Source organism: Genypterus blacodes, unplaced genomic scaffold (assembly GCF_046128005.1).
Source record: "Genypterus blacodes isolate CSIRO-AG114 ecotype Tasmania unplaced genomic scaffold, CSIRO-AGI_Gbla_v1 ptg000061l_1, whole genome shotgun sequence".
In the NCBI taxonomy this organism is placed as follows: Eukaryota; Metazoa; Chordata; class Actinopteri; order Ophidiiformes; family Ophidiidae; genus Genypterus; species Genypterus blacodes.
This window is the reverse complement of record NW_027466873.1, coordinates 1,891,111-1,910,804: the sequence shown is the minus strand read 5'-3', so window position 1 is coordinate 1,910,804 and position 19,694 is coordinate 1,891,111. Positions and strand designations below refer to the sequence as shown.

Genomic DNA, 19,694 nt, shown 5'->3' with positions numbered 1-19,694 from the left:
AGCATGCGTTTATTATAAAGCTTCACGTCTCATTGAAGACGCGTTAAATCGTTTTTATCGACGCTCGATTGAGGTTGTCTTCAGAGGTCCACCGTGAACGCGCACAGAGAGCGGATTAGGCTCGATCACCATGTAAGTAAAGTACAGAAAAATAAAGCATTTCCTGCAATGAATCCAGTTTAAAGGACATGTAATAGAGAATAAGATAGGTGGTAACGAGGAAAACGGCGGCCCGGATCAACCGTAGATTCACCCGCCATTTTGGATGTTCCTCAAATCAGAGGCGCGTGCACGAGTCTGCCTGAAAACCAATGTCACATGCACGTGCGCCGCGGGGAGGAAAGGGAACCGTCAATCATAGGGAGAGATCTGTTTTATAAAACTTTTAATTTAAATTGAAAAACCTAAAGCATAGTGATTGAAAAATACATTAAAAACATTTATTGACTTAACACCCTGGCGTAAGAAATATATCCCATAATATTCCTTCTTCACTGATATTATAGTGCTTCTGTTTTCCTTTTCATTGTTTTCCATTTTTACAGGGAAAATTCATTCTGTGTAGCCTTTGCTTCACTGTTCATCACTGCTCACTGTCATGTGTTTAATTATTAAACTATACATGCCACCAACGAAGAGCAGATGAGACATGAATTGATCGGGCCTTGTTTTAAAGGGAGGTAGGCTGATGTGGACTCAGACAGAATATTGAGTTTAAAATTCAAAACTACTCTTCTTTTGCGACCATTTTGTAATATTAACATATTAATATTGAAGTTGGTTTGTTTTTGTCTGACTCCCACTTTTATTAGGAAAATGCTTAAGTTATAGAATTGAGTTCTGTTTTTGTTAACGGTAATTATAATTACTTTTAGTGAAATAAGGTAAGAGGTTTATGTTGAACATCATCAAAGTTCAAACTGAAGGTTCATGCCTATAGAAATGTGTCCTAAGACAAACCCATAGGGCCTGAACTGACACAAAGTCTTTGTGGTGGTGATGACATCACAGAGTAACAGGTTTGAATTGAACCCGCCCACACACCTGCTCAGACACACCCACAAACCCAGCTGGTGAGTGAGTGGAACACTTGCTTGGGCCTCTCTGTTTTCAATGCAGTGCAATGGTTTCAAAATTAACCATTAAATTAAAATAAGACAATGGAAATCTGAATACGTCCACTTTTCACATTCTTCACTCCAGCTGCTTATCAAGGAGTAAGATTTCCTTCTCCAGCTTCCGCATCTTAAGCGCCCTGTATGCCATCTCTTGATCTCGGCTCTCCATCTCCTTTCTGAGGTAATGACAGTAAAGAGTCCTTATGTCTTCTGCTGACCCCTGCAATAGAAACAATATCACCCACGTGATCATGCTGTTTTTCACTCCTCACCACCTGAATCCAGTGTGAGGACATGAACTTCACCTCTGCACCGCTCCTTCGTGTTGCGCCACCTGCCGTGTTGATCCAATCCTGGGAGCTGCTGTGTTTCACCTCCTGCAAATGTGACCTCCATAGGTAACAGCTTCAAAGAGAATGACCTTAAACAACACCATTGTAGGCATACTTACCTCCTCCAAATGGCTGTCACTCATGTAGGTCTCATCACAGCTCAAGCTGCCTTGTTCAGTCTTTGGTGCGTTCAGTACGAGCACAGGATGACCCGTCACTGTGAGCCACATTATGAGAAATACTGAATCAGCTGATTAATCTCTCTATTTTCGATTCACCAGAATCAAGAGAAATAATGCTTGAGTTCACAGAATTCTTCTTGAAAATGCACTTCCCTCTGTTCCTGAGGCCTGGTTGCTTGTTTCCAGGTTTGACAAACTAAGTGGCAACATACCTATTATGTACAAATGTTTAATAAGGGAAAAAGTCACTTACTACTAATATAGGAGGCTCCACATCCAGGCAGAGCGTCCACACAGGGGCTGGCAGGGATGACATCATTGTGGTGCAGCATCAGTCCCTCTGGAGAGGCGGCAGGTTCTGAGTTTGCCGGTGCACCTTCACCCTTCGTCACCCCCACCCCTCTTCTTTTTGCTACACAAAGGACAGAGCTGGGATGTCAAACTCTTCCCCGCACATGACACTGATGTATGTAGATGGAATTGAGTGATTGATTACCTGTTTGCATTATATTTTTATATTTGTTTTTCACTTGCTGCCAAGTCCTTTTGCAGCCGCTCGCATTTTCCCTGGCAAGTCATTACAAATAATTAAACACATTTTACCCATTCGAGTAACATTGACAGGAATCAATCAGTTATATGACCATTGCATCATAATAACAGTATCCGACCACATGACGTGTTTCAGTTTCAATAAATTACTGATGTTTGAAGTAACTTCAAGTAAAATAAAAGGTTTTCTGGTTGCAATTGTTGCTTTTCTTCATATATTGTATTGCAATAACTGTTGGGCCTCGGTGGAGGTATGCACTCTAATATGTGCCCGTCTCATTGATCCAATTTTATCTTTAAAGTGAAACTAAAAAGTTGCAGAATTCTAATTATGTCCACATTAAAGGAACTGAGGACTTCACATTTTTGTGACTAATTTCTTACACATTTATCTTTTCAGCAATCCTCTGCCAGGCTTCCTTCCTCTGTTTAGATGCTCTAACTGTGTTGGACTTGGAGGCTAAAGTGCTTTTTTCTTCTTCATACGACTTTAAAAGGAGATCCTGCTCCGTGGAGCTGAAGTAATGCGCCCTCTCCTGCTTATCCATGATGTGGAAAATGGGAATCTGTGACGATAAAACAAAACAAAAAGGGACGTCAAAAGGTAATCCTATCAAACACTTATATCCCGATTGATTGAACGGTCTCCTCACCTGAGCGTGTGATCGTGTTTTCTGCGATGTATTGATCTTGCCCTCCAAACAGAGCGGGTGCGTGCAGATATCCCAGATATTTCAAAGCCTGACTTGACTAATTACATCGTAACCCGCGCAGTGAGAACCTTGCTTTAACTTAACACTGGGGCTCGGTCGGTTACGCTGCGCTTCGTGTGATCCCGGAACCGAACGGTAACGAGCTCCACAAACACCGGGTTTCATCAAGCCGGGATCATCAAACCGCTCAGTTAACCAAAGATTCTCTAATTCGGCTTTAAGCGCGTTCACGTGAAAGGGGCGGGGCTTGTGTCAAACGGCGGTTCGCGTGCAAAAACAACAATGAATGTAATTGTTTCAACTAAACCTCTGCAATCTGAAGGAGTTTGACTGCTCGATACAAATGATTTAATAAAGCTGACATTAGAACCTTTATATAACCAACTGGAAACTGCAGGTTTTGTTGTCGCTTACAAAGCAAGACACAATTGAGTCCAAATCTTAACCATTATCACATTTTTTGCTATTTAGTTTTTAAAGCTATTCCCCCCTTATGCAAATTTTAAATTTCCAGAAAAATAGTTTCTCACCATCTTTACAACAGAACGATTTGGAATTTTGTTTGCATTTCCCAAAGATACTTCAGATGATTCTAGACCTTTATCTTTCTCCCAGGAACTAAATATTTTGCATTTATTTTTCTACACCCAATAATTTTGTTTTTCCTCTAGATACTTGTCTTGATCTTCTAGAATCAAGGACAGACATTTAAACAAGATACTTGAAACACAAATTAAACCTACGTCAACATCGACAGCAGAGATGAACACAAAGTGAGGTAATAATAGTTACTTTATTTATAATATTTAAGTCTGACATTTTGTTGAATGGTCCAGAGCAAAGTAACTGTTGGGTCAGTTGCCCTGTGTGGATCACAGAGGTAAACCTAACGGAACGTGGAGTAAACTGAGTGGGAGTATGGTCCTGTAACGTGCTGAGTGAGTGCTGGTCCCAGCTGAGAGGTGTGAGCAGGCTCAGTCATCGTGTCCCTCATAGCCATCAGGGAGGGCGTTCAAGTGAGCGTTGTGGAAAAGGCTTTTGTTGCCGTCGCCCCAAGGGAAGCGCTGCGAGTAAACAACATTCAACATCAAGTCAACATGGGTCAAAGTGGCACGATGTCATTAAAAGGAATTGGAGTTGGGTTCCAATTTATGACTTTTATACAGACTAGTGGAACACACTGCGTTGTGTGTGCGTTATCGCCCATGATGTTGATAAATTTACCATAACACAGCACCCAAATAAATGTTCACTTTGCATTAATAGCATAATATTGGCAAATCTAAACATTCTTCTTACTTATACATTACAAAATAAAATAAAGAACAAGTAAAATGATAAATAAAAAGGCCTGAGTCTCTTCATCTGAGGCTTATAATGGAGAAGAGAAGTTGCAATGAAATTCAATGAAAGTATATTTTCAAGCGTGATTATAAATTCTATCAAAAAGGTCAAATCTATGACCGTAATGGAAAACTCTCCTGACAAACTGATCATTTCTTTCATGCAGAGCAGTTAAAAGGTAAGTGAGTTCACAGACATGGTAATAGGTGCGTTCATAGTCTTACTAATCATGGCTGTGATTGGTTCAAGGCACACTTTAGTTAAATATGTAAGTTGAACTCAAATGCAGCTGGAACAAAAGAGTGTAGACGTTAAAAGTCACACCTTGCTGCGGATACGGAGGTGGCTGTAAGGGACAAACTCAGGCTGCTCGTGGCTGTGCTGCTGCTCCTTCAGGTCCATGTTCACCTTGCACACGGCCACGGCGGGCAGAGCAACAACAAACGTCAGAATCTTCCATGTCTTTACTGAAAAAGGAGAAAAAGAAAAGACATGATTAGTTAAACAAAGTAAAGCATTTCAAAGATGAGGTGGAACTTTAGGACAGCACAGCGTGTTGTAGAGCGACACACACGCTAGGCAACATAATTCCGTTTGTAGAGTTTGGAACCATCACCTTGGTCTTACCGTGTATGTAACTAAGGAGACGTTACGTTGTTTATTAACAGGTTTTAGCTACGTAACTCGGTTTGTTAGCAGAGGTTCCATGTTAGCTAGCTGTAAAGGTGAACTCTCCGTCAAATGGCGCATTTTCGGGCAACGCCATTAACCAAACCGGACATGTTAAACTCATTACATTGTACTTGTGGAAAATTCTTAGATACCGAATGAATGTTTTTGACCTCACAGCCTTAAACGTGGAACTACTTACAACAAACAACAGAGCTACTTCTGTTGAATGCTAATGCTACCGCTAGCCCAGCAAGGTCACTGACAAGACAAAATGACTTAATGCAACTTGAAACCCAATGAATACAGATTTAAATGGTGGGTAGTAACTTACTAGCCTGCCCGTGGTCGGCAGCGGTAGCGGAGAGTTGCCTCCGTGTTTGGCCCGAAGTGGACTTTAGCAGTGCTTGAGAGACTCGACCGAGAGCCGCCATTTTGCTTCTGACTACCGACAGAGCGGAACGGAAGGAAGCTTAGAAAAAAAAGTTGAAAAATCTTTATTAGCACTGTTAAACAGAACTAACGTAGTGTTAAACCGACAAATGTTCAAATGAATTAAATGTTATTCAGGAAATGTAAAATAACAATCCTACAGAAAATAAAAGACAAAAAAGTATATACATTTGTAAGAACATAGTATAATTAATTTCAATATTTTTTTGGATATGAACTAAATGTCGGACGTGTTAAGATAAGATAAGATAAGATGACATTTTATTATCCCGAGGGAAATTACTGAATGTTTATGTCCTTTCAGCTTTTTACCGATGAATGAAAACCTGTATGACCTCATTCATGTTAACTCATATGACATGATATCAGCTGTGGTGGTTTCTTATGTGTTATTTTGTTTTCGGCAAATGAGAAGTGTTAGCTGATGTGATCTGACCTGACATACTAACAGATGCGAGTGGTAAATGATGCATCAACAGGGTCCTATATACACTTTTGTGGCTTTGAACTTGTACACAGAACAAGTGTACAAGTTCAGTGTGTTTTTACACATTATAGTAGTGAGTCTGACTAACATTCAAATGAATCGGATCTCTTTCAGTGATGGAGCCCCCTAAGTATAACAACTTTGACATTTCTGATAACAGCAATGTCCAGAGTGTGAGACGGAATTTAAGAAACCAGGAGGTAATTCATGAGGCAAATTATATGAAACTGACTAACAATCAACAAGAAGTATGTGAAAGTTTCTGGGAATTAATGCAGGTAAGAGGACAAAGAAACAGTTGTGCCACTATGGGCTGTACGGAGGCCTCTGTGGGAACCTGAATGCCCCAGACCAACACAAGCGCAAGTATTGGAACGCCGAAGACTGTCTGAAGCCACTCCGATACATCTGTGAAGTCAAGAAATAAGAGATGATACGGATAAAAGATAGCTGATAGCAGCTCCAAACGAGCCCTTGATGGTTTTTTGATGTAGAATTGCAGACACACATACACCTAAAACTGTATTCTGTATTCTTGTGTTTTTCTTCTGTGGTATTGTTTATTTTCCCACCTGTGGTTCCAATTTGACTCCTGCATTATCCCTGAATTTCCTCTGCCATGTTCTGTTGTGGGCCTGTTAAGCCCTTTGAAACATTGTGATATTGCGCTATACAAATTTGATTAGATTAGATTTTCAGTGGGAGCATTAGTAAATCTCGAGCAGAAAAACATTTTGCGGCTGGAGCACAGCGTCATCTTCACCTCTCTCCCAGCCTTAGTGTTTGCTCAGAGCTCACTAAAATGATCTTGACACCATTTTAACATGCTTTTGTGGGGCCTCTGACGGCACATCAGAAATGTAAAGATCATTTGGGGCTTTAGCTGAAATTTGCTTTGAAAAGATCTGTGAATCACATTACTAATAGATTTCATGAAAAATAAAACATGAATCCTCAAAAATGACTTTTGCATTGCTTTATTGAATTGAAAAAGAAACAGAAAGACACATTGGTGACGTGGCTCCATGTCATCCTGCTGTTTCTCGATTAGTTGCAGTAGCGAGAAGAGATAAGGTTGATTAATCGTCTGCGATAAGGTGTGCTGGCAAAGCACATTGCTGCGTTCCTGTCACACTCACAGATGAACTGCGCACATGAACTGTTTTTGCCTGAATAGCAACGGAAGAAAAACAAATAAATTATGTACTGCAAAAAGAGGGAGTGTAAAAGCATCTGAACTGATGAATGAAAATGTCTCCAGTGTTACAGGGTAATTTTGAAAACTCACTTGAACAGGTCGGAGTTCTCCTGGCACATGTAAAGCTGTAAGGCTTGATGTAGGGGCTGTCGAAAATGCCCTGGCAGTCAGGACGCCTGGTGGCTTGACCGTAGCAATTGTCATGGACCTGACAGCATCTACCACATAAACAAAGAATTAAATTTAAGGCTGAAATAATTGATTAATAATCTATGAGGAGGCAGAACATTCTCCAGACCTAGAAGGGCTCACACCTTCACCAGGGCTGAACAGGCATACACAACAAAAATGTGATTAATTGGTTTAACACAAAATGATTCCCCTGCTTTTGGTCAAACTTACCGTAGTCTTTTTGAGCTGGACGTTGTCGGTTTTTAACCAACAAAAAATAGCCTATGTATAATTTCATACCATTACAAATTAGAATTGGTGTATGTGTGTGTGTCTTCTACATGGGGCAATGTAAAAGATTCTTATAAATCATTAAACTTGCTTCATGAAATAGACCCTTTGTCTGGAATACATTATTGGCCAGTTCCTTACCTGTCAAGAGCATCGACAGGTCTTCCAGAACCTCCATAACCACAGTAGCAGCCATAGTCGCCAAAGCGAATTACCGGTATGGGGCCAGGTACGGTGCAGCTGATCATGTTACTGAAGTCCCATAAAGCTCGCCCACCCCTGCTCGCCACTATGAGACACAAATGAGACAAGACAGGATTAAATTTCACATATCTAAAATGGAGACGTGCAGGCAGAAAGAATTTGCCAAATCACATGAAGTCAAATGACATCGAATGAGACTCACCAGAGTGCAGAGTGACGAGAGTGACGAACAAGATCAGAAGAGAGCGAGACAGATGCATCTTGTCAATGAAGATATGCAGGACACCAAAGGCTTATATTATGTCGTGACCTTAGGAGGGCGGTTCTTATTGATGACAAGTCACACCCAGCTGCAGTGAAAATTCATTGGAACTCTGATATGTGCAGTTTGCAATGTCCAACTGACTTTTGTGTTTCTCTCTTGGAGTCTTCCCGGGTCTTTCCTTTGCATTCAGACCGGGACAGATTGTGTGACTCCATACTGTTGCACTTTGAGTGTTACTTTCAATCTCCACAGTCCCATGGGACTTAAACTTATTTACACCTGATGTAGTAGACGAGATAGCAAAGAGGAGGAGGTGATTGCAATAGCAGATGTAGACTTAGATACAGATGATGCCACAAGGAAACGTAGGATAGTTGTATAGCACAATGTCACACACAATGTCTCCAAGAGCTTTGCAGGCTCAGAAGAAGAAGATGAATTAAAAAAGAAATTCACATCTCCTCAAGCAGCCAGGTGAGCAACAGGAGGTGGGAAAACAAACACGACAAAGAGACAGAAGAGACTCAATGATACAGGAAATACAGCAGTTGTCCTGGAGGTTTGGGTGCTTTCTTCATCACCATGACCAAGCATTCACATTAGAAATTTGAGGTTTTGGTAAAAAATAAAAGAATACCATCAAATCATTTTAAAATTTGTTCTCTATTGTGTAATTGTGATTTGTTGATCTAAAAAACAGTTGATAGTGAACCACAATGCACAATTATCCAAATGATCAACCCATAACATATCAGCAGATAAAACCAAGTAGATGGAACTGTATATTTAATAAAAGGGAAACATTGCACCAGAATCATTAGCAACTTTCCACACTCAATGATAGTACCATCAGGCTCTGTTAAAGATCAGTTTGATCCCTATAGGCCCTCCGTGATTCTATCATGAAATCTACAAACAAGTATAACTGACTTGTGAAAGTACTGGACAAAAAAACAAAAAGTATCATTGCTGCAAAATTACAATGAAAGAAGAAGGAAGAAGAAATAAGTATCCACCAGGCGGCAGTATTCAGCACAGTTCAGGTCCACTAAGTCTTCTCAATTACTTCTGGAGCATGGAACACACAACCTTCCACTGTGAGACAATGGGGTACCTTTGCTAGCTTCAGAGGCAAACCACTTGTAAGACACCACTGGCCTCCTACTTGGTAAAACATTTGACAATTTTTTTTTTTTTTACTACTGTATGTACATAATGTTTGTAATTATGGCGAGATGTATGAGGCAGGGACATTAGCTTCTTCGCTAATCGTTTTAACCACACACGATATCATGCCATGAGGTCGCTCTTCTTCAGCTCCGAGTCAACACCGTTTGCCTTTGTTGACTATCTGCTTGAGGAGGTATTTTCTCTTTACTGCCACCTGTGGTTTTTGTGAGTAACTGCAATGTAGAATCCGTCAAGTAACAAATGCGCGTTCCATAGTTCGAGTCCCCGTATGGACCAAGAAAGTGGACTGGCAGCTGGAGAGTTGACAGTCCACTTTCCAGAAGGCGCCGCCCAGGCGGGTCTGAGGTGATCATGCTGTCCAAACAACCTGTATGAGGGATGAGAGGTCTTTAGTGGTGCAGCCAAGTGTGCCATAGTAACGGATTACTGGGGCGTGAACCTGCGTCTTAATGCTGGCGGGCCAGTGTGTGATCCCAAAGCCTGAACTCTTTGTTTTAATTTAACTGTATTCTTACGTTTGGCTTATTCAATTCAGTTATTTAATTTCTTCTTTCTTTGGTAATCCACTAGTTTACTTCATTCTATCATTTTAGCAGTAAGTGGTAGTTTGAGGTATGTTGTTAATGTTGATAGTACTCGATAAGTGTAAATATTTAAGAAGAGGGTTTATATTCTTTGTTGTGATAATTGATTATAATCCCTCTTTACGCTTGACCAAATTCTGTCAGTCACGCTAACTGGAAAGAGAAGAGGATCCTGTCATGAGACATTTGTGACAAGCAGTGTGATAAGGTTTCATCCTGTCAGTGAGGGAGGCAGGGACTGGTTCCCACAGGCAGTAAGAGGAGTGTGGCAACATCAGGCGTCACACCCAGAGCCCGCGTTTGCCTGAGTGGCAACACCACCAGAGATAAGACAACTTGTCTTAAAAAAACATTCTGAAGAAATAAGAAATGTGCTTTGAACCTTGGTGTTTTTAAATATCTTAATAGAGTGCTGCAAGGTGCTTAAAATGCAAGGACACACAAGGTCATGGTGTCTGTGAAGAAAGTAAGATGAGAGAGGAGTCATGGAGGTGAATGGAGAAGGGTTGTATACAGAAAACAATGCTGATTTGTTTAATCTACCACCCTTGGACATGTTTGATTTGCAGAATCTCATCGTAAAGTACAACAGATGATGTGCTAATCTCTAAATGAAGGTAAAATGACAAAAACAGAATAATTTCCCGTGCAGCTCCCACCTGTGCTCTCCTCTTATCTCTCACTCTCTCTGGCCTATAAGAGCAGGCTGCCTGAAAAATGTGTCGTTATCAGACTGAAGCCATGAAACTCACAGCTCCTCTGCTGCTGCTGCTGCTGCTTATCGGTAAGAGTTCAACTACCCACACAGTATCAAATGTTTTGTAAATTGTAAAGGAGGAATCCATGGAAATAGTTGTTTATGGATCTGTGAGAGTCTCAGTCTGTCATTTGTGTAGAGTCGTACTTTGTTTTTCCTCCATGCAATGTTCATGTTAATTATAGTTATGGCTGTAAATAAGTGTGTTGTGTGTGTTGTTCAGCTGTTGCCAATGCAAGGCTGTTGCCAAGGGCTTTATGGCAGTTTGGGGGTTTGATCCGATGTGCCCAGCCTGGCGTCAACCCTCTGGATTACAACGATTATGGCTGCTGGTGCGGCTTCGGCGGGACGGGAACGCCGCGGGATGACGTGGACATGTGGGAGGACTTCATTCAAAATTATTCATGTTTTCCTTTTTACAAAACCAAACAGGGATTTTGGTGAGGATGTAACCATCTCCACTTTTTTCCTCAGGTGCTGTCAAGTCCACGATAAATGCTATGAAAGAAGCAGGAAGACTCCCGGGTGCAGGGCCCTCGCCGACCTTCCTTACGTCCTGGTTTATGACTTCACCTGCGCCAATAAACAGGTGTCCTGCTCAGGTAAGACTGGGACTGCACACAATCAGAAATCTTTAAAGTTGGAATGCTATGGAATAACATCATTTAGAATTGGAAAATGTTCTTATTTCATTTCAATTTTCTTTTTCCTTTGTCAATGAAGGCTGATGTCTGAGGTGTACAAAGAGAAACAGATCTAAAATTCATATTCATATCCCAAGATAAAATCACATGATTGGCATTAATTGTTGTATTGTTATTATTGTTCATAAGAGTTTTCTGGCTGGCAGGCTTTCTATACATTGACTGAACTGTTTTCGATGTTAATTCTTGTCATAGCTAAACAGTGAGACAAAGACTTCAGCCATTGTCCAGCTGTCTGTGCTTCTGTTTGTTTCCAGCGATGGAATACTTTACTTTATCTAACCATCTCCATAGACATCCATAGACATACGCAGACATGCATGTGTCACTTTCTTAGTTGTGTTTTGTTATTACTGTGACATGGCCACTATAACACTGCAATTTCCCATTAGGATTAATAATGTACTATTAGCTATATATTTATCTAACAATGGAACACAATTTGTTAATGGAGGTCCTATCTGTAGCTGTAACACACATAAAGATGCGTTACATTTAAGTATCATTCATGTTCTTTTTCCAAGTCATTGTTTGGAGCCATGTCACTCCTCTAAAAATTGCTTTAATCTCATTTTACTTCTTTACTTAACATTTGAGAATGCTTTAAGGCATGTCTTTGTATTTATTACCTGAATCATTCTGAGCCGAAATCTTCTCCGCAGACACCAACAACAAGTGCCAGGCTGCTGTGTGTGAGTGTGATCGAGTTGCAGCTCACTGCTTTGCTCAAGCCAAATACAACCCTGAAAACAAGAACCTGGATCCCACAGTCCAGTGTTTGGACTGAGAAAAAGACGAGAGGACGTTGGATCGATGTCGTCTCTGCCTTTACACTTTAATTTCTTTGTAATTCCTCACACAAATGCTGAAGTAAAGGAGGTGGGCTTTGATCACCTTCACAGGCATCAGTTCTAAATAAAACTCGCAGTGTTGAAATCCCGCCTGCTCGTGTCCTTGTGTGTGTGTTTGTTCAGCTTCTGCTGCAGTTTCCAGCTGTGCCGATCTCACAGTTACACTTCAACATCTTTCCATTCGCATTGGCCTTCGATTCCAGTTTCAATAAACATATCAAAGACACATATCTGACAAACACCTGAGATGATTTGGTGTCATTTTATCACCCGAGTGCTTTAGTTTGAGCTTTCTTTAGCTGCATTTAAGTAAATGAAAGAAGAGATTTAGTATAAATAAACATTACTACCCAAAGTTTTAAAAGCTGAGAGTATTTGTGGTTGATCAGCTGATTTGCGTGATTATCTAAAATGATCCTTCTCGCTTCTCTGACTTTTTGTCTGATGCTGATAATTAAGAAGGAAACTTAAGGCTCTGATTATAATTGAGTCAAACATAATTGCGTCTTAGTCCTTTTTTTATTCATTTACTTCTCTCATTGTTTTCCACTTTCTGGAGTATGACCAGGAAATATAAGCACCACGTTCTGGATGAATTTGTGGTCCCTTGCACAAACATATGCAATGTGTATACAATAATAATTTTACAGTCATAACTAAAAGAAAAGATACAATATTCTCACAGTACACTACAAGATGGATACAAAAACAGACAAGATGGTTACAAAAACAGACATGGGGGAATGATTTGTTATGAGAGATATTAAGTCTCAATGTAGCCACAACTCATCTGACAAGGTGAGATCATTGAATTTCAGGTACTGTTAAACTTAAATATTACTGTATGGATTATATTGGCTTGTAGAGAAGAGTGGTCACGTATTTCTTTTTGTATCGGTGTGTTGCACTGAGAACCATCACCCCATCCTGAAACACACAAGCAGGGAGAGAAGATATTATGTCTTATGTCATATCTTATGTTCCACTAGGTGGCAGTGTAATACAAGATTCTCTCTATGTCTTGTTCAATATTGTTACCTTGATGGACAGAGCATACAGGTGGTTGAGCATCACATGGTTTGGTTCTGGGAGCAGCGTTGGATCGCACTGGTGAAGTGTATAGTAATAAGAATTATAACATAATAAAAGATGGTCTGTATTTACGTCTTTCTGGAACATCTCGTCCTGGTGTACTCACCGATACACCCGTGTCCTTATTCAGTAGCACCTGCAGCAGGTGAGGCGGTAAGATCGGAGGGTGTTTGAGTTTGTCGTCAGACTTCACATAGGCTTCCTGTTGGTACGGGCCTGGAGGAGAACTGGACAGGTCTGGGAAAAATAATGATCACGACAACTTTAACATCGGCTCACGTGTGATTGCACATAGGATGACGTACCAAGTTCCAAATCTGCCTGAAGAAGAAGCATATACTGTGTGTCTCAAGTTAATCATGCAAACTAATTCTTTCCTAATGTGTGGACCATAATGAGGTTAATGCAGTTGCAATTTATTACAAAACAGAGAATAAACATGATTGGGTGTGACTCTGTGAACGGAGGAAGTACAGAGGAAGGTCAAGGCTGAACTTGGTGGACTAGAATTCAGTGATGATTTGTAATTTCCACTAGGGGGCAGTGACTCCCAATATTCTGTTCAGCTGCTGCATTTTGCTGAAAGTCAAAACTGTAACACATAGAATATGTGTCGAAAGAAAGAAAGAAAGAAAGAAAGAAAGAAAGAAAGAAAGAAAGAAAGAAAGAAATATTTCTGTCAGTACCCGACATGTCTGCAGTTTCCTGTGAGTCGAGCCTGAGAGCGTCAAACACTTCAAAGTCGGTTGTCTTCACCTCTATGATGTTATTAACCGTTCCAGTTTTGGACGTCATCACAGCCTGCAGGTGAAGAAGAAGTAAAAGCAGAAAAGTGACAGATTGTTGACCTTTTCAAAGATACCTCAGATAGATTAGCTTGTGTTCTCTGCTTTAAGGGAGGGATCAAACACCGGGGCAAGGACCGAACAAGAGTGGAGAGAAGGCAGAAACATTTCACTCACTCCTGTTGGATCCAAAGTCCACTGACCATCCACGCAAAACTTATACTGGTGCTCTCCCTCCGGCAGGTCCACGATGACCACAAAGTTGTTCCGACTGGGTTTGGGAGACAAAACACATTGAACGGATGCCTTCAAAAGAATCAGGTAACATGAGTCAAACTACCTTCTGTTCAGTGGGATCTTGGTGGCCCAGTTGTTAAAGGAGCCAGAAACAAAGACGTCTTTAGCGGCTCCAGACCATCTGAACACAGTGGGTCTGGCGTCCGTGGGACTCTTGCTGTCATTCTCCAGGTCCTCCTGCCAGGCAAGAAACTCCTGCATTTCCTGTGGAACCTGGATAGCAGAATATCAACTTTATATTCACATGGTAACGCCAAGACCCTCAGGGGCACTTCCTGTTATGAGTGCTCAATCGGGAGGTAGCTGAGGAAGGAAAGGTGTGAGTATGCTGTGCGTACATCAACCTTAAGACTCTGCTCTGGATTTATTTTCATTCAATCGCTTAAGGTGCTTACAACACATTTTATACAAAGACAATGACATACAAAGAGTGGACATCATCGCTTTACTACATGAATGACAAGTTCTGAGCCTAACACAAAGCTCTAGACTGGGATTACGATTAAGACACGATTTGAAATGGGATTATTCTGTCATAGTATGCATGGAAAATATTCATTTCCCCTAAAGTAGTAGTAGCAGTTGTAATAGGAGTAATTTTTGGAGGAGGATTGCTTGATGGCTATTCCAACATACAAAATCATTCCACTTTCAACATATTCCACACTCCCGAGTTTGACCATCTGATCTTATCTCTCTCTCTCTCTCTCTCTCTCTTGCAAATTCTTCACATAAAGGCCCAAGCTGGATTCAAATCGGGGACCTTACCTTAGGATCGTCTCTGTTGAAAAGGTCCCCATCATCTGTGCTGTCCATCAGAATGTTGGGACGAGCCTCTTTCCCACCCTGTTGTCCATCTCTGTATGGCCTTTCACCCTGACCGCCACCAGCCCGGTCACTGCTGCTGTTCCCCATCACAGCCTGAGAAAAACAGCAATCATCTTATGCATGTTGTTGTGGAATATTTTCATTCAAACATATGAAGCGTTGTAAACTCGTTCAAAGGCTTAAATAAACAGCTTCAACATCTTGCTGCTAATGCTTTCCACTTATTTATAATCTTAACTATATTTGTAAATGAAACATTTTGGTTCCTAACCACGGAATCCTGTATGAACTGTGCTAAATAAATACTAACAGACTGATCGATTAATTGATTGACAACCGCGCAGACTGTCCAGGGGGATGTGGCCAATACACGGGACGTAAAAGGAAACTTTCCCAAAAGTGAACAAAACTAACGAATAGTCGAAGTTTTATTATTTTTGTTGAAGGTTTACGTGTTTGTTTATGTAAAAGTCCTTTGTTTTAAATATGCGGCCATGTTCGTTCAAAAGCAACCAGGAAGTACAGTTGGTCACGTGACAGCAATTGACCAATAGCGACCTTGATGTCAAATCCCTCGCCATTCAACATCTACAGAAAAGTTGCGGACTGAAATAAAAAACATCTGGCGGAGTTTCCGGGTTTTCCTTCGGCTTGACGTTGTTTCGTGTGTTTGTAGCTTTCCATCCTCCACTTACCTGCTTCTCTAATCTTCTCTGGTTAGGGTAACTGTTAGCTCCTCCGCCATTAGTACAAACTCCAGGGTCTGTGTGTTTTTGTGTGTATGTGTGTGTGTAGAGAAAACACACCCCTTCCGCCTCCTGCCCGCAGCAAACGACTGTCAATGTTTAACCCGATTATTGCCAGCAGTTTGGAAATAACACAACCAGTTTTTTTTAACCTGTGAATTAATGAAGGAAAAAAGATCTCGTATTTGTTTTTATTTCTGAATAATTAGACACAGCACTCATTAAATTCCTCGATCATGCAAATAATAACTGTAAAAGGAAAACACTCTGAGGCAAACGTGAACATGTTTGTATGTAATGAACTTACAAAAATTCTCCAAAATTAACATCAGTAAACCACTTTACTAGTGGATGTAATCGACGTGAAAATCTGGAAACTGTGTGTTTTATTCACTTTGTTGTTTATCCTAATCACCATGGGAGCCCCGGGGGGACCATCCTGGCCGTAGCTGGATGCACATAATGTCTTCGCTTTCACATAAATGTGATCGACACCTGTGATCGACACCTGTTTGCTTTAAGAGATCCATCTGAAACGGCTCAACTCACCTTTAACTCAAAGAGCATCATGGCTTGTGGCCCTCCTGGATCACTCAGGTTCACCGCCTCAATTTTAATTCCAGATCTAAAGACGTTTCCATTTCAATCAACAAAAGAACTCGATGTTTACACATTGACGTTGTTGCTGATAAAGGTGCTTATGGTTCCGGATGGTTGTTGGCTTTTACACTGGAGGTTCCCTGCCCCTCCCTCTGTCTCGCAATGGTTGAGGGACACCATGTTTTATATGATGACATTATTTATATGTGATCATGATGAAATCAATCATCATTGTCATATCAGATGTTTTCTTTGTTCCATTTGAGAAATAGTGAGTCTAAATGTGCAGAGGTCAGTTGGTCTCTATGTTAGGAAGCAGCTCCAAGTCTCAGGAGTTGTTGAGTATTGAGTTGAGTATTGTGTTTACTTGTACACATTATCAAACGTAACAAGAAAGTGTGTGAAAACAATTTGCAACGTTCAATGTCAATGTCAATGTCAGAAACTACCACACACACACACACACACACACACACACACACACACACACACACACACACACACACGTCTTCAGGAGTGACTCTCAGGTTACAGATTGCACCTTTAAGATCTGCACAGCGCAGCAAAACTGTGTCCTGGTGCCATGACTGTTATGGTTCCTCGTGTGAAGTCTTTCTCAGGACTCTCCAGTTACATTGACAGTGAGGGCTGAATATGGTTTGATACCTTGTGACTGTTGTAACGTGGCATGCAGACAATAACTGAAACCAGAATATATCCAGAAGCATCTTAAAACGTGGATCTGTCAGCTCTCAGTCATCTGCCTCAGTGAGCCAACAAAGGCCAAATGGAGGAAGAATGGAACTGAAACCGGTCTCCTCCACTGCTCTTCCTCCTCTTCCTCCTCCCAGTGGTCAGATCAAATGCTGTAGAGAAAAACATTTGAACTCTTTATCGTCCTGTTCTTTTTTGTATACCGATCTCTAGTGGTCATACTGGAGTAAACTGCATGGTGGTGAATACATTACATTACATTACATTACATTACGATCATTTGGCAGACGCTTTTATCCAAAGCGACTTACATTACATTACCACCCTTCGCAGAGGGGGGATGACGATGAGGCCGATGACAAAAGAGGCGATGCCCATGTGGAGGGCTTTTCTCCCCAGCAGCCTCAAGCCCGCGTAGTCTTCTTCATAATAGCTCTTTTGGGCCTGCAGGGGCGAGAGAGGGATTCAAACAATAGACAATATTGAACAAATTCAACCGAGAAACTTTAAAATTAGATTAGATTAGATAAGAAAGTGTTCAGGTTTCAAACTGAGGGATTTCCTGAATGGGCTACATCTCTTCATCAGCATTTAGTGAGGAATCAAGGTGCAGCTCTGATGGAGGTTACTGAGCCTCACACACCTCCTCTTGTTTCTCACAGCAGCAGTGATGCATCAACACAGTTCTGTCTCCACTCATGACACCTCTAAAATATACAGATATGAACCAGCAAGAGTTCACCAATGAGTTCTTGCGCGCACCTCTTACACACACACACACACACACACACATGCATTACAGAGGTGTCACCAGTTTTGGGGGTTTGGTGCCTTGCTCAGTGAATTCCTGAGTCCCTATGGGCTGAGCTACCGCCCCAATACTAAACTAACTGAAAGCCACAATCCTGACTGCAGGTGTACATTAAATAAAGATACGGGTTCAATGGAGGCTTCAGGTGTTATCATGTGACTCACCATGAAAGAGAAAAGCAGTGCAATAATATTGAAGGGGCACGCCGGATAGAGACAGGTGAAGACAGTGAGACAGAGGTAGTTCTTCAGGACAGGAATCTCCTGAGCTTCTCCATTCTTCAGGAGGTCAGTGCTCCTATCCAGAGACAGCCTGGTGTTAGGGTCTGACTGCATTTTCCCCCGAGACATCGGAGCAGATGGTACCAAGCAGCACTGAGACACAGGAAGAGGGAGCAGTGGAGCGGGGAGACATGAGAGGGACAGAGAGGCAAGTCTGAGCTGACTGAAATGTCAGGCCGTGCAGCTGAGCCACTTGGTGTGCTGCTGAGGGAAGATGGAGGAGGGAAGATTAAAGTGACAGAGGGAACAACATTTTACCAGAGTGGACATGGGTGTTAATCCTGACTGCTTGAGGGAAGTTAACTTGTGACTGGATACTTCTATATCTGGTGCTGCCTGATGGGAATGTTTGGTCGGAACAGTAACAGTGTATTTTCATTGCATGCTCATTTTAAGATATTTCCAGTTTATTTACACTGTTTTTTTTTAAATGTGGTCTGTATGTTGGCTTTGGATGTAAAAATAAATACTTTAAATAAGTTAAAGTCCCGTTCCTGTGGCGAGTCACCTTCACACCAGTATATTATTACAGTTTAAATGTTCTCTTCAATATTTAATAGACGGTTCATGATTTTTTAAATGCTGAACTCATAGCTTTCACACGTCTTAACACCTGTAAAATGTTTACTTTTTAGCTGAACGGATGCTTGCACAATTTCCATGCAATTTTCCAATGCATTTGAATTGGCTGAGAAAATTTGATTCTAAATTTTATATGAACATAATTAAAAAAAAATATTCATAAAGAAAGTAATTCAGTCATCAGTTGTTGAAGTGCCAAAAGGTGTGTGGGGGCACAATGTAAAAGATGTAGATAGTCTAACCTACTTATTCTTGTTATACTTGGACTGCATCGGTCGACATGACAACCTGTGATGGCTGCATCAGGCTGCATCAGGCTTCGTCCTGATATTGTTGTGGTCATCTAACTGCAATTTCATACCTTTATATTTAGAAAATATATTAGATCAATACAGATATACTTTATTGATCCCAAACTGGGAAATGAAGTTAGTGCAGATACACTTTCATATTTGTGTAATCTCCACATACAGTATTCTGTGGTTCTACTGGGTGAGCATGATCCATCTTCATCCACTAATGTACCCATGGGTAGGGGATGAGTTTGGGAATGGGCTTTTGAAAAAGACAGTAAAACTCCTTTATTAATAGCATTTGAAGTTTCCATTTGTAGAAGAAGTCCTGTTTATGTAACGTTTTGTTCGGTTTTATGATTTCTACATGCTTGACAAAAGTCTTTGGCTTTGTAGTATTTTAGTATAAAACTTTAATGAAAGTGTTAACCCTCAGGTTAAGACTACTACATTGATGTTGCTCAATTCTTTACAAAGGCACACTTTTCAGCCAGTTACAGATTTTTACATTGTATGAAAATATGAAATAATTTGAAGCCCAATAGCCAGACTCAAAGTTTGAAACGATAAAACCACTGTCCATGAAAACTATTTGAAGG

The 19,694-nt window shown here is 40.9% G+C and overlaps 5 protein-coding genes across 8 annotated transcripts; 1 reads left to right on the top strand and 4 right to left on the bottom strand.

Annotated features, from left to right (window-relative positions):
- Nucleotides 1-419: 419 nt before the first annotated feature.
- LOC143003513 (uncharacterized) lies at nt 420-3,125 on the bottom strand. The gene is made up of 7 exons (XM_076154260.1): nt 2,838-3,125; nt 2,569-2,750; nt 2,129-2,199; nt 1,886-2,044; nt 1,570-1,667; nt 1,424-1,495; nt 420-1,338 (listed from the first exon to the last, which is right to left on the bottom strand). Exons 2-7 carry the CDS (start codon nt 2,730-2,732, stop codon nt 1,195-1,197), a joined length of 708 nt encoding a protein of 235 aa, XP_076010375.1. The 5' UTR covers nt 2,733-2,750; nt 2,838-3,125; the 3' UTR covers nt 420-1,194.
- A 546-nt stretch (nt 3,126-3,671) lies between these two features.
- Nucleotides 3,672-5,376, bottom strand: cox6a1 (cytochrome c oxidase subunit 6A1). Its single transcript, XM_076153990.1, has 3 exons — nt 5,245-5,376; nt 4,566-4,708; nt 3,672-3,961 (listed from the first exon to the last, which is right to left on the bottom strand). The coding sequence occupies exons 1-3, from the start codon at nt 5,342-5,344 to the stop codon at nt 3,872-3,874; spliced, it is 333 nt and encodes a 110-aa protein (XP_076010105.1). The 5' UTR covers nt 5,345-5,376; the 3' UTR covers nt 3,672-3,871.
- Nucleotides 5,377-6,811: 1,435 nt separating this feature from the next.
- On the bottom strand, nt 6,812-8,025 carry LOC143003517 (phospholipase A2, minor isoenzyme-like). Its single transcript, XM_076154265.1, has 4 exons — nt 7,917-8,025; nt 7,652-7,799; nt 7,139-7,266; nt 6,812-7,019 (listed from the first exon to the last, which is right to left on the bottom strand). The coding sequence occupies exons 1-4, from the start codon at nt 7,972-7,974 to the stop codon at nt 6,898-6,900; spliced, it is 456 nt and encodes a 151-aa protein (XP_076010380.1). The 5' UTR covers nt 7,975-8,025; the 3' UTR covers nt 6,812-6,897.
- A 1,011-nt stretch (nt 8,026-9,036) lies between these two features.
- LOC143003527 (phospholipase A2-like) lies at nt 9,037-12,168 on the top strand. Of its 4 annotated transcripts, none has more exons than XM_076154279.1 (6): nt 9,037-9,147; nt 10,324-10,371; nt 10,460-10,538; nt 10,735-10,888; nt 10,986-11,113; nt 11,878-12,168. In XM_076154279.1, the coding sequence occupies exons 3-6, from the start codon at nt 10,472-10,474 to the stop codon at nt 12,000-12,002; spliced, it is 474 nt and encodes a 157-aa protein (XP_076010394.1). In that variant the 5' UTR covers nt 9,037-9,147; nt 10,324-10,371; nt 10,460-10,471; the 3' UTR covers nt 12,003-12,168. The 4 variants fall into 4 exon arrangements, with proteins under 4 accessions (XP_076010394.1, XP_076010393.1, XP_076010392.1 ...); XM_076154278.1 differs by having other exon boundaries at nt 10,455-10,538; XM_076154277.1 differs by lacking the exon at nt 9,037-9,147 and adding an exon at nt 9,999-10,220.
- Nucleotides 12,169-12,566: 398 nt separating this feature from the next.
- On the bottom strand, nt 12,567-15,880 carry prkab1b (protein kinase, AMP-activated, beta 1 non-catalytic subunit, b). Its single transcript, XM_076154275.1, has 8 exons — nt 15,764-15,880; nt 15,009-15,161; nt 14,284-14,453; nt 14,121-14,214; nt 13,845-13,959; nt 13,265-13,395; nt 13,105-13,173; nt 12,567-12,993 (listed from the first exon to the last, which is right to left on the bottom strand). Exons 2-8 carry the CDS (start codon nt 15,153-15,155, stop codon nt 12,916-12,918), a joined length of 804 nt encoding a protein of 267 aa, XP_076010390.1. The 5' UTR covers nt 15,156-15,161; nt 15,764-15,880; the 3' UTR covers nt 12,567-12,915.
- Nucleotides 15,881-19,694: the final 3,814 nt, after the last annotated feature.

Coding starts and splice junctions, on each gene's coding strand:
- LOC143003517 (XM_076154265.1), bottom strand. CDS start 7,974: ATGCATCTGTCTCGCTCTCTTCTGATCTTGTTCGTCACTCTCGTCACT. Junction 7,800..7,916: donor TCTCGTCACTCTGCACTCTG/GTGAGTCTCATT, acceptor TGTGTCTCATAG/TGGCGAGCAGGGGTGGGCGA. Junction 7,020..7,138: donor GAGAACTCCGACCTGTTCAA/GTGAGTTTTCAA, acceptor GTTGCTATTCAG/GCAAAAACAGTTCATGTGCG.
- LOC143003513 (XM_076154260.1), bottom strand. CDS start 2,732: ATGGATAAGCAGGAGAGGGCGCATTACTTCAGCTCCACGGAGCAGGAT. Junction 2,200..2,568: donor ATTGCTGAAAAGATAAATGT/GTAAGAAATTAG, acceptor ATGACTTGCCAG/GGAAAATGCGAGCGGCTGCA. Junction 1,339..1,423: donor CACGAAGGAGCGGTGCAGAG/GTGAAGTTCATG, acceptor TTTCTATTGCAG/GGGTCAGCAGAAGACATAAG.
- cox6a1 (XM_076153990.1), bottom strand. CDS start 5,344: ATGGCGGCTCTCGGTCGAGTCTCTCAAGCACTGCTAAAGTCCACTTCG. Junction 4,709..5,244: donor TGCCGACCACGGGCAGGCTA/GTAAGTTACTAC, acceptor CTCCTTTTTCAG/TAAAGACATGGAAGATTCTG. Junction 3,962..4,565: donor ACCTCCGTATCCGCAGCAAG/GTGTGACTTTTA, acceptor GTTTACTCGCAG/CGCTTCCCTTGGGGCGACGG.
- prkab1b (XM_076154275.1), bottom strand. CDS start 15,155: ATGGGGAACAGCAGCAGTGACCGGGCTGGTGGCGGTCAGGGTGAAAGG. Junction 13,960..14,120: donor GGACTTTGGATCCAACAGGA/GTGAGTGAAATG, acceptor CTTCACCTGCAG/GCTGTGATGACGTCCAAAAC. Junction 13,174..13,264: donor ATAAGGACACGGGTGTATCG/GTGAGTACACCA, acceptor ACACTTCACCAG/TGCGATCCAACGCTGCTCCC.
- LOC143003527 (XM_076154279.1), top strand. CDS start 10,472: ATGTGTCGTTATCAGACTGAAGCCATGAAACTCACAGCTCCTCTGCTG. Junction 10,539..10,734: donor GCTGCTGCTGCTGCTTATCG/GTAAGAGTTCAA, acceptor TGTGTTGTTCAG/CTGTTGCCAATGCAAGGCTG. Junction 10,889..10,985: donor CCGCGGGATGACGTGGACAT/GTGGGAGGACTT, acceptor TTTTTTCCTCAG/GTGCTGTCAAGTCCACGATA.